The following is a 15,289-nucleotide window of genomic DNA, read 5'->3' as shown; positions in this document are numbered from 1 at the left end:
ACCAACCAGTTTGCATGTCTACACTATCTAAATCACCCTAAATCCCTGTTTAAGTCACCTGACCTGACCTTGCACATTAACCCTACGAGCTCTCTCCAGGTGTAAATGTTAAGATAAGCAAAATATTCATTTGCCTGTAATCTTTATAAACTAAATTTATAAAAGTTTTAAAAGAAGCTGAAAAAGTTACAGATTCATGTCACTTAATCTGTACAAAGAAGAACCCGCACCAGTCTCGTGGCAGTATGTCCAGACAGGCTTTAAGGAGTTATACCCTTTAACCTTTTCCTGTCACACTGAGGCCACTGGTCATTTGCAGTGTTGTTCATTGTTATTTGAAAGTGTTTCATGTCAACAGATTATGATGGATTTGCTTTTACATGAAATGTTTAATATGTAGTTCATTGTATTTACATGTGCTGTATTGTGTAGTGAAGCACTGAAGTGGTGTATAAGTGTGCTTATATGTTTGTGTCACTGTGTTGGGATTCATGTGCAGCAAATGTCCTCACATAACATTTCTATTTGGATCAAAAAGGGGGAAAAAGTCACTATTTTTAGAGCAGTCAGCCTGTTAGGAATCAATCCTATTAGTGACAGCTAAAAGTACTCAAACACCTTCTTCTTGTTGCATGATTAAACCAAGCTGTGGCCCTATCTTTTTATTTGCTAAGCTATTTAGCCTTTTAAGATAAACTGAATATCTACTACTTTGTCTTAAGGGTACAAGACCTGCTCCTTTATTAACCATAAATTGTTGAGCCAAATGACCATATGCTACAAATCAATCAGTGGTTCTAATAGCTTTTGGATTCATGAAAGAAAAAGTTAAAGCCAATGATAACCCTCCTTTGTGTGCTATTACATTTATAGCAATGTATACACTTTGATATCTGGAATTCCAGACTTACAAGAAAAAATAAGTCAACAAAAATCTCACAAAGGAATAGACAATCTATTTAAATATTAACTGAATTTTAAGAGGAGGCATCCTTCAGTAAGATTCATAGAAAGCCATACCTGTTCCTATACCGAATTACCTCTAAAACAACCCCATTGGGGCATTAATGTGCGATTGCACAGCCTGTTGAGTAACAATTTTAAAAACCCTTGGTCCACAAAGGGCCTTCCCTTAAACCCTGGATCATCATCTTAAACCCAGGATTTAAAATTTGTACCAAAGGTTGTGTGAAAACTCACTTCACTATTAAATATGCTGTATTACCGCATATGCACCCAGACACAAGCATAAATAACAGGTTTAACACATTGAGCCTGCCTTGTATTGAATGTTGGATTCCATACACAGGAAATATAATCCCCACTACTTTCCTAATCTAAACTTTGACTGTTTAAAAAAAAAAAAAATACATAACACTGTTTTGAGAATAGTTACAAATATGGTTATTCAGCTTTTCTCATTTAAAGCTATACTGTCATGAAAAACCATGTTACACTGTGCTAAAAGGTAAGTGTGAAAAACGTTCTCCTCTCAGACCACGGACACTGGGAGGAGAAAATACTCTACCTTGTTTTGAACATTGTAGGACACGAGGTTTGCGAAAAAGGAATGATGTCAGAAGTGGGATTCGAACCCACGCCTCCAGGGGAGACTGCGACCTGAACGCAGCGCCTTAGACCGCTCGGCCATCCTGACGACTACATGCGAGGCACTCGCGGTCTGATATGAATCATAAAAGCATACTGCCTAATGCCACAGCTTTCAGCTAGAAATGTTTGAATATTAACACAAAACGTGTAATATGAATCTAACAATGGCGGGAGCGTTGATGATTTACCTCTCTTGCTTTATAAGATGATTAGGGCAGACGCAGCTACAGGAAACTGACGTCTCTAAAATAACGCTGTTCTTGTGTAAGCAAACCTAAACACAAACCCGTTGTTCTCCCGAACAAGGGAATATAATCTACCATAAACGAATATAATCTACAGCATAAGCCACAGAATAGACATAAACACGCGTAGCCGTGGCTTCGTAGTGCTGGAATCAGCAAACGGCTTAAGCCTGCAGTACCTCACATGTCCGCTAGAGGCTGACGCCGACAAAACTACACTTCGGTAGGACGCCTAAACGTGTCTCTGTAAATTAGCAGGTAGGTCGTTTTTTATTTGGATTTCCTCAATGGGGAGGACAGAAGCTAAGCAGATAGAAGGTTGCTATTTGTTTCAAAAGAAGGGCAATTTATTTTTCACAAGGGGGAGTGTGCTGTGATCCAACTCGCTGCAATGCAAACAATTAGCATTAAAACTGAAGAGCCACTAAATTGGTAGAGGGTAAAAAAATGAACTGACTTTTGTATTCGCTGGCTGTGTTGGATGAATATAATGCAATGACATGACAGTAGCTGGGCAGAAAAGGTAACCGTTATTAATAGCCGCCTCATCCATTTAGCTGTCACTCACCGTAATTTGTGCACTCTCGTTGTTTTTAATATTTTTGTCTGCAAAACTATGGTCCAACTAATTTGTAAATGAATTTATTTAAGATTGCCATGGGCTACAATTATTTAGTCCTTTTTTTTTTTTTATCAAAGCTCCTAACCCTTTGGGAATTCTGCCCCTTCTGAGTGTAACTGGTGTGATATTAAAGTGTGTGCAATGTGCATAAAAGAGCTGTGATTCTGCAAAAACTAGATATAAATATTTGCAAACGTTTGTTGCTTTTCTGTGTTGTTAAGGAACTGAGAAACATTTTAAGTGTCCACGGAACCTGCTGCCAGTTTGCATGCCAAGCTCTGTAACAGAGTTACTTCTGCATTGGAAAAAACAAAACAAAAAAACTGAACTGTAGTGTAAGTTACTGTAAGACTATTAGCCTTAATGGTTTGTGACTTCCAGTCCAGCCTTTGTGTGGGCACTTGTAGCTCATAGTGGGTACGTGACTCTAACTGCTTAATTTGCTTATCAGAGCTTTCAGCTATCACTGCTCTTTAAGTATTCTGCCATCTGTAATAAACATAGACCCATCCAGCTCATATCCTGTTTTGAACCTGTCAACATGGTACTTTAGCTCAAGTGTCTGAACTCCTGGGACAACTGTGTGACTCATTTCCATGTGTGTCATTTTTGATGTTGAGTCTTTAAGGAAACAGGGCCGAGCATCCAGCAGGAAGGGATTCCTTCAAGCTCAGACATCAACAACATCCCGAATATTAAAGCCATAGAGTAAAGTCAGAGGAATGGGAGCGAGGATGGAAATTATGCCAGACTTACCCTCTGCCAAGGTCAGTCACAAGCAGTCTTACCCAGAAATTTTGAGCGTAAACAGCACACATCAAGGCACGGGAAATGCTGTGTGTCAGAAATGACGTACTTCATCTCTGAATAAGCAGCGATACAGCGATGCTTGTTGTTCCTGTGTACAGGAACTTGCATCATTGATCAGCCACGCGAGACATGGCTTTCCAGGCCTTGGGCGAAGGAGACTTTAAATATGATTCCAGAGATGTAGATTTGGCACATTTTATGATTTCGATGATAGTAAAGAATATTGTAGATGCAGCTGACCAGTTTTGGGGGGTTTTTTGCTACTGAAAAATTTAATCCATTTAATCCAGAATCATCAAGTCCATAGGTTGGGCTACAGGGTTGCATACTATTTCTCTTGAATGCAAAATGTATGTGCTTGGTAGAGCTTTAGACACACGAAATACACAAGTTTCTTAATTAATTTTAAAGAGTAAGAACATTTTTGTGTGGTAGTGCACTTGCCGTGATTTATACTGTTGAGTACTTATATCCTAATCCAGTGTGGGAATCTGGGAAGTCTGATGGCGATAGTGGAACTTCTTTATAGGATTATCCTGGTAGTTTTAAACATGGCTTTTATTTTTAATATTTTGTGGTGTCTTCCTTTTGTTGGAAAATAAACCCAGACTTAACAGAATAATTACAAGACCCTCACCAGATACCATATTTTACTTCTTTTTTTTTTTTACTTTCTTTTCTTTTTTTGCATGCATTCATCATTAAAACAGCGCAAAATGCCTTTAAATTTTTTGATTGTTACATTGTAACCACTGCTATGATGTAACCGCATGCATCTTATGAATGATAAGTGCTGAAACGTCAAACCTTAATGGCTGTCCTCGTGTCTCACTAGCTGTCATCAGACAGCCTGCTGGTTTGCTTTGTCTAGCCTCTCCAGTAGCTGTTAAAAGGGGCTCTCTCACACTGCTGAACTTATAACATCACTCATCTAAGTCATTACTGCGTCTGCTTTTCAGGATGCATGCTGAGTAAACTCTGTTAGCGCAAGAGAACACAACCAGAGCTACAAATGGAGTATGTGGGCCTCCTAAAATGGAAAAGATGGGGCATGGTTTAAGCTCAAAGGCATGCTGCCTTTTCACTTAAAAAGAGCTATGTTCCTATGTTTGGACAGTACTTTTATTATTATTATTAATATTGTGTATATATTTTTCTACATAACTGTGTATAAAGGGAAAACAGAACCATAAAAATATATGCAACCAATTTCTAGGGTTTCCAAATTAGAAATTAGCCATTTACCTGGATATCACCAGTATCAATTAAGAATAGCTGTCAAAAAATTAAGCGTTGCAATCCATATTGTAACTAGCACAATGAAAACATGGATCAGCACAGGTAACGTCGCCCCGTTTATTCCCACACACGGTTTGAGTTCACACACACAACAGATAAGCATGTTCTATCTCTTAAATGGAACAACCACATTGCAATTAGGAAGCACAATAGGAACATCCTCCTCCACATTGAGGTGAAGAGTTATACCACCCCAGGGAAAATCTGCAGCAGTCAAAAACAAGCCAGATAGCGCTGCAGCATACATGCTATAGACCAGTGCGAGCCATGCTAGTAGAGAGAGAGGCACCAATGCAGGCCAGGCTGCAAAAATAGGACACGCTCTGCATTTTTGCAAACCTCATGTTGGGGGAAAAAAAATCCATCTGTAGTAGTATGCATAAGTTTTCATACCTTTTTATTTCTCTGTGCTGTTTCTGCTTTGAGATATTAAATAAACATTTTGAAAGCGCTCATAAAAGTTTACTGAAATGCACAGAGGAGAAAAAAAAGATTTTTCAGTCCCTTTTTTGTACATTCTGCAGTAGCGCGCAAGCTTTACCGCCTGTGCCGATTTGGTAATCAGGCCGTGCTTATGGGTAAATGGAAATCTAGCCTTCTCCTTCCCCGGGTTGGCAGCCATGTGCTGGCCTCCCTCTGTGCTTTTGCTGGTCGTCTGTATCTGCTTAGAACAGGTGCCGGATCCCGTTCAGCTGCAGCATTCACAGCACAGGTACGGGTGGGAGGCCCTTGGCTGCTCGTTCAGTCCCCCAAGTTTTCCAGGGGTCCCCATCTGTGTCCCCGCACATCCTCTGCCACATGGCACCTGTCCCTCGACGAGTCTGGTCCATTCTTCGTCCGGCGACGTACACGCCTGCCTGCCACCCCACACTCTGCCTGTTGTTGAGCCACAATGAGATGAAGAATAGCTGCACCCATAATCCCTTGCTGTGAGATGTGTGTGTATGTTTGTTTGTGTGTGTGTGTTTTCCCTTCTTTTTCCTCCTTTGGCCAGATTCGGGGCCAAGTACAAATTGTAAACAGGTTATTATGCTGCTGTAACACACTCCAACTGGAAATGCACTCCAACAACATTTAGCGTTTGCTGATGTAAATGTGTCTTTATCCGTCACATAGAGTAGTTTAATTTGGTGGAAAGTTCAGTGCATTTACCGCTGACGATGGCGACGACGTTGTAATGGGTTTGCTGTTTTGTGTGCTCGCAAAGCTTTGCGGGAAAATTCCATCAGAATTGCTCGGAACAATAAGTTTGCTTCATTGAGCAGCAAAAGAGAAATGTATTTTGAGGAGAGGTCACTTGTGATCACACAGCATTCAGCAGGAGCAGCTAGATAATTCAAATGCACTATATTTTTACACAGGACGTAGGTTTAAACAGCGTCTTATCTCCATGGTATGCCTTAGTCACGTAAAACAAATCAGCCACATCCTCTTGGCCTATAGTTAATGCTAACAATGTCATATAGCGCAAATGTTCATCATCCAAATATGACGATACTGGACGCTCCCTCTCTAGCTACACAATAGACTTTAGTCCAACCAGACAGCCAGCCTCCTCAGTTCCTCCAGAGGACACAATATTCAAAGTGATCACCTCGGTCCCAGCAGATGGATAATACTTTACACAGCTGCGAAAGCTCTGGGCCCCGTCCACCCACACCAAGCTTTTCTCTGTTACCTTGACAGTTAGTGTTGCATTGGACCAGTGAGTTGTTTGTTTGCCCAGGGAAGTGACATGACGGCAGAGGAGGAAATAGGAAACATAACAGACTACCTGACAGACTCATTCCATGGGCTTGACCTGAGACTGGAGCTGAGCCAGCCAGCAATCAGAGAGAAATAACAAGAGGAGCCTCTTTTGTTTGTTCAGTCTATATCCTTAAAATCATTGAAATTGTATATTTGTGATTCTGCACATGTGTCAAAAATCAAATTAACCAAATTAAAGGTATTATTAAACTCGGCCGGGGTGGAGAAATCAGCTGTAAGAGGAGAAACTTAACTGCGCATGTGTGCATTAAATCTAAAATTTACATGGTTCATCACCGCTGGTTGACACGTCATTTTGTCTTTCCGTTCTCGATGATTTATTGCAGTTGGGAAAACAGCAATGGCCGTCTTTGGATTTCAGCAGATGGCTCTGACTAAAGGTTTAGAGTGCTGATGAGTCAACTTCGAGCAAGGACAAAAATTGAAGATGACAAACTGAGTGTTTCCCGTAACTTCCCAGAGCCTTAAAATCGCAGAATCCACAAATCTCAGCAAACAATCCAAATTATGTAGCTCCTGTGGGCATTTCACAGGAGTGACGCTGGCATGCTAATCACTTCATTATCAATGCAAAATTCAAACCAATTGGTGTGCAATAGTTTGGCAGTGGAGATGAGTTTGAGATGAAAAAAAATTGCTATTTATTACCTGGCTGCATGCGTTAGTCAAAAACAGCATGGCTTGGAATGTAATTTTAGCACGGTTATTTGCATATGTGTGGAGTTTGAACTTGTTGGTTTAAACCACTTTCATAAATGGAAGCTATGTATCTCTCAATTTATGAAAATTCAAATAAGCTGAACCTATAAATCAGGGGTGTCAAACATAAGGCCTGGGGCCCAGAATTGGCCCACCGAAGACACCAAACTGGTCCACTGGACAGTTTTGGAAATTTTGAAGGAGGGAATATATTTTAGACTTTATCTGTATCTGCTTTGATACCTCTTTTATTTCCACTCGTCCTACACCAAAGTGAAAATAACAGATAATCAATTAAATGATGGAGAGTTCCTGTTTTGTTTTGTTTTTCACACCATTTACTATAGAAATGTATTATTTATGCAGTGGGTTTACAAGAAAAAAAAAAACAAAAAGGGCACATTCTGTCAAATAAAAAACAGTTTTTGTTTTATAACTGCTGGAGAGTAATTTTACACATGTATTTCTCACAAGTTAAGCCCAAAGCAGCACTTCTTTATCATATGGAAAAAGACAGATGTTTTTCTGTTCTTCTTTTTCTTGAATTAAAATACCTCAATGATTAAACGTTTAGTTAAACTTCTCTGCACTGACAGAAACAGGATTATTACCGCTCTGGCTTACTTAAGATCAAAGTTGGCTGTACATGACCTATAATGTAAAATGAGTTTGACATTCCTGTTTTAAATGATAACAGCTAAATAAAGCATTGAAAAATAAAATATTAATTAGAAAAATGTATTGTATAATAATAAAAAGCCAGGACTGTGTCTGTAATTTAGGAAAACTACTTCATGTATATTTATGTGTGTATATTATTAGGCCCTTTAACTGTTGCTGAAATCTACTACCACTGGAAAAAAAACACCCCCCTTCATTCTGAACAAACTTCTGCTTTGTTCTGTAATTTATGTCAGATGATACTCGGTTGATGCTTGCGTTTTTGTCCTTGTCACGGCGTCCTACCCTCAGGTGGTGGATTTGATTGTTGAGACATTGCTGGTCATCTTTACCAAGGGAGTCTGCACTAGCACCCCGAGCTGACCTTGACACTTGTGAGGCTGATGCCCCATCAGCGATTCCCTTCTCACCTTAAATGCCTGGGGCACCACCCGTCCGACAATCAGAATATGGTTGCGTGCATATTGACCCTCCACAGAGTTTTAAACCCTGCAGCTACAGAGGGTAATGATGCAACCTCAGAGAAATGAACACCAATACCAGCCGGCTGCAAAGACGAGTATATGATGAATGTTGTCATTCTGGCGCGTTTTATCACATCTGCCACGAGCTGTGTTAGAAAATACACAATTGTGGTTGACTGTGGGTAACTATAGGGGTCAGAGTTAGTGCGGGTGCTCACTACAAGCCTGCTTTAAGCTCATTATTGCGTATGTTTGTGTGATGTGTCTTTATGTTTGTGGTCAAGGTACAATAGGCCAGGTTGACAGAGACTCTCCCCGAAAAATAGTTGATAAGTAAAGACGGGTAAGTAAGATGCTAATCAACACGGCACCGTTTCCTCCCGCTGCTGAACAGCGGGTTCCCTTCCCTCACTCTGACTCTTTAATGCAGGGCCCAGCCAGGCCCAAACATCCTGACGGAGAGAGGCTTTTCCCTTATCAGTCAGGAAACACCGCTCCTCCGCCACATCCTCTTTACAAGAAGCACGACTCAACCATTCCCAAAAAATGCAGGAAGACCAGCCAGACTCCAGGATTTGTCAAAAGCCCCCTGAATTCCTTTTATCGAAAAAAGAAAAATTCAAGAGAACAGAGAGGTTGAGAAGGGGAGAGTTTGGAGGGGGGGGGTAAAACAGTAATTTTTTTTACTTATTTTTTCCACAGATTACGAAAGGTCTGCATCAGCAAGATATAATGTGGGGTGAGGGGGTGGGTGTAGAAGGGGGGGGGGGGGGGGGGGGGTCCAGCGTGCCGAAGAATGGCACCCAGAATAAGACTATAGGAAAACAAAGAACGGTTGAGATGGAGGCGGGCGCCGACGAATGTGCCTGTTTTACACTAATCCTCTGAACCGGGATGAAATGAAAGCGAGAGGAGACGGATGGAGAAAGATGATGTAGGGTGGAAAAAGCCAGCAGGGGAGTGGGTGTGTAGAATGGGCCTCTCACAGCTAGACAGAGCCTGAAATAGAAGAATACACGGTGTGACACTCAATTCAAAGATGGATGTGATCTTTCTCCCCCCGCCTCCCCGATTTGTTCATGGAGACTAGCAGGACTCCTGCTATCCTCAGTTTTTTTTTTTATTTAGAAATCTAAATGTATTTATTAGGACTTAACTAGCACTTCCTGAACTTACCTTCCCCAGGTCAGATATGAATCTCCTGTTTATAAGAGATGCTCAAAATTGTGCCTTTTAAAAATCTGCAGGCTCATTATCCAAGCAGCAAATGCCTTAATATAAAAATTGACCTTTATTTTTAAATTATTGTCTTTCACAAACCTAAATCAGCATACAGTTACAGTTAGCATTATTATTTTTCATTGTAGAGGTCGATTATATATTATTAAGTACTTGAGAAGAAGTATAAACGCCTTTCTGTCATCATCATATACATCACTTTGTTAAATTGCATAAGAAATGTCCAAACTAAAACCTCATTCAATTACAACTACTGAGGTAAGACTCCCAAACTAATGAGAGCAGGAACATGATACAAACATTCGAATGGAAAGCGCTGATAAGAGCATTACAGTTAGCATTTATGCAAAACATCAAAGGACTTAAATTAGCTTCTAAAAAGCATCTGTACATGCCTCGCTGGCAACAGTAACTGGTGACATTTACAAGTGGACAAACAAGTCTTTTGTCTTTCTTTTTTTTCCGACTGTTTTACTGGTTTAGAGATTTCATGACAACTGGAGGTGGCATACTGTAAGTGTTTTGTGTCTGCATCCCTGAGGTGTCCATCTCCTTCTCTTCACAGTCCTCCAATTGCTCTTTGTTCTTTCCCTGGCTCCAGACAATCATATTGCTCTGTAATCAGTTCAGTTTTTAATCATGGTTGGATTCATTTGCCCTTAGATGCTAAGGGTTTCCCTTTTATCAGCACCCAAGTGCAACATCGTCCTAAATTTCTTCAACCTTTGTAGTGTCTTTGATCAGTCACGCATTCAATAGGAGTTGCGGCCACGCTTACGAGATGCCATAGTTGTTGTAGTAGGCCGCCGTCGCGTCTGCTAGCACGGAAATGAGGCTGGTTTCTGTGGAGCTGCTGGGACACGTAGTGGCAGAAGTGGTGGCGGCAGATGCCACCTGGATGTGTCCTGTAACGGTCATGCCGCTGCCCTGCTCCGGGTGGAAGCCGCTCGCGGTAGAGTTCAGGTACTGGTCAAACTCATTGCGGTCCACTTCACCGAGAAGCTCAGCTTGGCTCAGCTGGTCTAGAGTCTCCAGGTGACCTTGTGTCTCTGGTGGGGGGGACAGCTGACCCAGGTGGCCCTGGTGGACCCCGTGGTGAATCTGGGGGAAAGGTGGGGAGCTGTAAAAAGACAGGGGTGGGCCAGGGATCAGTCCGCCTCCAGTTTGGGACATGTGAGAGATGTGACCTAAGTGTGAGCCCCCACAGTGAATCTGGGCGTGAGTGTAATCAGAGTGGTAAGGGGGCGGGCTGCCCATGTGTGTCTGATTCTGGTGGTGCTCGTCTGGACAGGAGACTGAGGAAGAACAGGAAACAGAGGAGCTACTAGATGTTGAGTAATAAGAGGGGGGTATTTGCTCGTGGTCCACCGCATCTAACGGGGACATCTCAGGAGGGGTGGGCAGGCCGTAAGGGTAGGTGTCGAAGCTGCTGTTGGAGCCAGCCGGGTCTCTGAAGCTTCTGACGCTGGGCAGAGCAGGGCTGGAGCTGGAAAAGCTGGTGCCGGCTCCATTAGGGCTGCCCTCGTCTTTGTCGAGGGGGTGGCAGAGGGCTCGTTGATCTGGCAGAGTGCTGTGGTCAGGAGCCAGCCCGCTCAGGAGGAACCCGGGGTCGACTCGCTTGCAGATGCGTTTCAGCTGTTTCTTCCGGCGAGGCCGGTACTTGTAGTTGGGGTAGTCCTGCATGTGCTGCACCCGAAGCCTCTCTGCTTCCTCAACATAGGGCCTCTTCTGAGGGGGAGTGAGGGCCTTCCATGACTTGCCTGAATGAAGAGGAAGAAGAAAAAAAATCTCAACCTGAATATGGTTCAACAAGTTATAAAATGCAATATATATGCATTAGTTTAGCAGTCTTTATTATTATAAAATAAATCAGCATCTTTTAACTTACAAACAATTTATAAATAACAGCAAAAAATTTTTTTTTTAAAGTTACAGAATCACATTTCTTTTAATTCATAAGTAAAATATCCAGTTCTGAAAATAAGGCAATTAGAAACGTTGGCAGCTTAAAAACAGGCTACGGAAAAATTAAACCTCATTGATTAGGTCTCAGGTTTGTGATCATAAACAAGAAAAAAATCAGTGTTTTATTTCACCGCAACTTTCTGCGTCTTTTGTAGCTCTGAATTACATTTAAGAAACTTACCAACACGCATTAAATGTCCGCTTTCAAGCCGAACGTCAGTTTTTAAAGATAAATACAAAAATAGACACACACGGGCCTCACAGATTATTTCCGATTTCCGCAAGTGCCAGATTTAAAGCTTAACCTTTACCAATAATCTAAGAAGCAGCATAAAACGCTTTTTATTTTTCTCCGCTTCTGTCTTCTGCCTCTTAACGAATTTACTGCAAACTAAACTAAACTAAATACACGCGGATTCTGGTGATGCGCTTTTGAACGCAACTCTAACTGCGGCGCAGTTTCATTTACTTTAAGAAAGACAATGGGCAATTTATTCCAATTAAATTTAAAAAAAGGTTTTAACGCGTTTTTTTTAATGTCATTTTAAATAAAGCAGCTCATTTGGCACTGCTGGATACGTGAATTAAAACATGTTTTACTACAACCGAGGCCTAAGAGAGGAAAAGTAAGTAGAAGTGAAGTGTGTAATAAGTAGCTTAAAATAATAATTATAATGATGATGATGATGACAATAATAACAATAATAATAATAACAAAACTCGTAACTTTAAATAACTTTTTTCCTCACCCAACATTTTGCTGAGCTCGGCATTGTGCAGGTCAGGATTTTGAATCGCCAGCCGTTTGCGCTCATCTTTGGCCCAAACCATGAACGCGTTCATGGGTCGTCTGATCCGCGGCTCCGGCGCCTTTTCCCCGGCATTCCTGTGAGGACCATGCCCGTCGGCTCCGTCTCCGTCTCCCGGAGGACACTCGAAGGACTCCGGCCACGACGAGTACGCGCTGATGAGAGCAGCCATCTGCGCGCTCTCCTCTGCAAACTTACGATGCGCGTCTCTCAGAGAAGTTGTGTTCTCACTGTCGGCTAAGTAAGCGACCGAGAAACTACACAGACATGCTTAAGTAATAATAATAATGAGAATAATAGTACAATTAAAACTCCACGGCTGCTTGACTCACTCACTGGATCGCTACGGATTTGGGAGAAAGCACAGATGCGCTCAGGCAGCGGCTCCTCTTCTGAGTTATGGTTCGGTCTTTCCTGGTGGATGGGAGGAAGCGCTTTATATTTGACTAGCAGGTTCCAGGAGAAAACCCCGCAGGACTCTCGGCTCCTCCTTGATTGTAAGTTGCGCCCCGTGGAAGGGAAGAGAGAGAGCGCGCACAACATTTCAACACTACCAACTCTTTAAACTCGCCTCTCTACAAAACAGCACTTTCTTCCTCTGACAGATATCCCATTTAAGAGATAGGTCAACTCATAAAAGTAATTCATGATTCTTTCGAGCTATTGATCATCATTTGATCATCATTTGATCATCATCAGCTGGATTTTCACACAGGAAAATAAATACTTTGCAAACCTTATTGGTGTTTCCTTGTTACAGGTGCATTAATGCTCACGTGCAATGATGAAAAAGAGGGTTTTGCAATTTTAGAGTTTTTACGAGTTGACAAGGAAACCTTCATAGAAAACACACCTAACCTGTTTTTGCAGTCTACGCAAGGCTTTACTCACCAGACTAAACTGGTTAACTGGTGTTTCCAGATTTCAACTGAACTCCAAGAACAAGCAGCGTGACAAGTAAAACGAACACATACCTTTTAAAACTGAGGGAGGACGAAAACAAAACAATTTTTATTTAAATTACTGTACCTTGAAAAATACTTTGATCATGTTTTTGTAGTCTTTAATAGTTTTGAGTGAACTATTTTTTCACAATTAATCTTCTCATGCTCCCACAAAGAGTCTTTTTCTGAAGTTGGGGATGTAGATTAATTTCTGGAACCTTTAAAGAGACCACATCACACACACACACACACACACACACTACAAACAAATCAGTTTCCTCCTGCTGCAAGAAGCGGCTGCATATCAAATCCTGGAGTTCCTGTTGACAGGATACTCTTGGGCTGCAGCCATGGAGCAGCTCCCACTCTCTCACAAACACACTTGTCAAGTCCGGACGCTGATCACAGGTCAGATAGCGTCTTGATCTATATCACGCATGCAGACTACACACTGGAGGAACACTTCTTTTTTCCTTGCAGGTTCAGTTCACAGGCATCAATGTTAAGTTGCAATATGCATCTTTCGGTTGGGTGGCTGTGCCTGCTCCTTACACATCAAACTGAAGTGTCAGCTTTGTGTGAAACTTGCAGTGCACAGGAACAGGATACGGCACCTGAAGCCACAGATTGTGTGGGGAGCAGGCACATCGGTGATATATAGCGCCACACTTCCTCTTGCTTGTCTGACAGGGGTCACACATTGATGTGTAGTCAAAGTGCCAGTGAAAGTCAGCATGGAAGGAAAGTGAACGTGCGTGATCAAGAGCTAAACATCACATTTGCAATTTGGAATTAAAACACATGAGCGCTCAAAGTTGAGGGATACTGAAATGACTAATAGCTCCTGGTATTAACCGCTGTGTGGGTGAGAGCTGTATCAGCCTGCTGTTCACCCTCTAGAAGACATGTGGCTACTGAAGACCTGGCCGGGTCTGCCTCCATACCAGACGACTGTCTGTTTTTTAAATCGAGCCTAAATCCAAACCTATTTATTAATAGACTATTGTGTTATTATAAAAGTAAAAGCTTTCTCACCTGCCATGCATGGCCTACTGCTACACTTCCCAAGATCATCCTTTTAGTTTTAAAATAAGTGAGGAAACAGAGGTAAGTGGACAATTGCATGGCATATTCTGTTAATGTTAAATAGTTTGTTTGTAATGAAATATGATCATCGCGCCCCCTCCGTGCCCTTGCTGGAATTTAGGAGGAATAAAAATCTACATTTCTAAAACAATTTACTCTTTGATAGTTTTATTTTGTATCTATCCACAAACTCATTGTGGTTTCTGTGTGTGGTAACTAACTGAATTGCATAATCCACAGCTATTGATTGCAGAGGAAAAGATACCCGAGACGTCTTTTCGTCACAGGATGACCAATCACCATCTTCACTTTCAGAGGTTTCCGTAAAACCTAAAATAGAGACGAGGAATACTACAGTGTTTTCATGTGCAAGACTGGACGTCTTAGTTTCCCTTTTCCTCCTTTGACTCATACCAGATGACTGCTGAACAAGACAGACTAGTTGTTAAGCTGTCATATTCGGAAGATTTCATAACATTGTGCGTCACATTTGAAGTGGAAAAGGTGAATCGTCCGGAAACCACCTGTGTTTGAATATACCTGTGTGCATTTCCTTTTACTTTTTGAAATCTCTACAACCAAGCAGATTTTTTACCTCATCTCTTTCTTAATGTTTTTTTAAGTGCTCTTACAGTGCGCCGTGCAAAAATCTTGACCCATCTGGCGTTTTAATCCCACATTGCTTCAATAATGTTGAGCCCTGGGGAGGCCAATCCATGAATGATAGAGTTCCACTGTGTGTTTTCTATCCAGTTATGCTTTTACTGCATTGGCAGTGGGTTTGCGATCATTGTCGTGCTGAAAAAACAAAGCTGTTGCCTCTAATACAGTGGTGTCCAAACCCAGGCCTCAAGGGCCAGTGTCCTGCAGGCTTTAGATGTGTCCTTGATCCATTAGAGCTAATCATTTGATTCAGGTGTGCAGACCTAGGGTGAGAACTAAAACCTGCAGGACACCAGCCCTCAAAGCCTGGAGCTGGCCAAGCCTGCTCTAATAGATTTTACACTCACTCTCTCCTGACCTCCTCCATAGATTAGTTGATTTT

The 15,289-nt window shown here is 41.8% G+C and overlaps 1 protein-coding gene and 1 non-coding gene across 2 annotated transcripts; both read right to left on the bottom strand.

Moving 5' to 3' along the window:
* Positions 1-1,574: 1,574 nt before the first annotated feature.
* trnal-cag (transfer RNA leucine (anticodon CAG)) lies at positions 1,575-1,657 on the bottom strand. Its single transcript has one exon. It is a non-coding gene; the product is annotated as a tRNA-Leu (tRNA).
* Positions 1,658-9,491: 7,834 nt separating this feature from the next.
* On the bottom strand, positions 9,492-12,655 carry sox7 (SRY-box transcription factor 7). Its single transcript, XM_006797162.2, has 2 exons — positions 12,155-12,655; positions 9,492-11,200 (listed from the first exon to the last, which is right to left on the bottom strand). The coding sequence occupies exons 1-2, from the start codon at positions 12,384-12,386 to the stop codon at positions 10,215-10,217; spliced, it is 1,218 nt and encodes a 405-aa protein (XP_006797225.1). The 5' UTR covers positions 12,387-12,655; the 3' UTR covers positions 9,492-10,214.
* Between the last annotated feature and the right edge of the window lie 2,634 nt (positions 12,656-15,289).

Source organism: Neolamprologus brichardi, chromosome 15 (genome assembly GCF_056152115.1).
Source record: "Neolamprologus brichardi isolate AB-2024 chromosome 15, ASM5615211v1, whole genome shotgun sequence".
Lineage (NCBI taxonomy): Eukaryota > Metazoa > Chordata > Actinopteri > Cichliformes > Cichlidae > Neolamprologus > Neolamprologus brichardi.
This window is presented reverse-complemented; position numbering and strand designations above follow the sequence as displayed.

Bases quoted from the DNA above. Each gene is read 5' to 3' on its own strand.
- sox7 (XM_006797162.2), bottom strand. From the start codon at position 12,386: ATGGCTGCTCTCATCAGCGCGTACTCGTCGTGGCCGGAGTCCTTCGAG. The intron at 11,201-12,154 runs GTGAGGAAAAAA...CTCTTCATTCAG, and splicing joins CGAGCTCAGCAAAATGTTGG to GCAAGTCATGGAAGGCCCTC.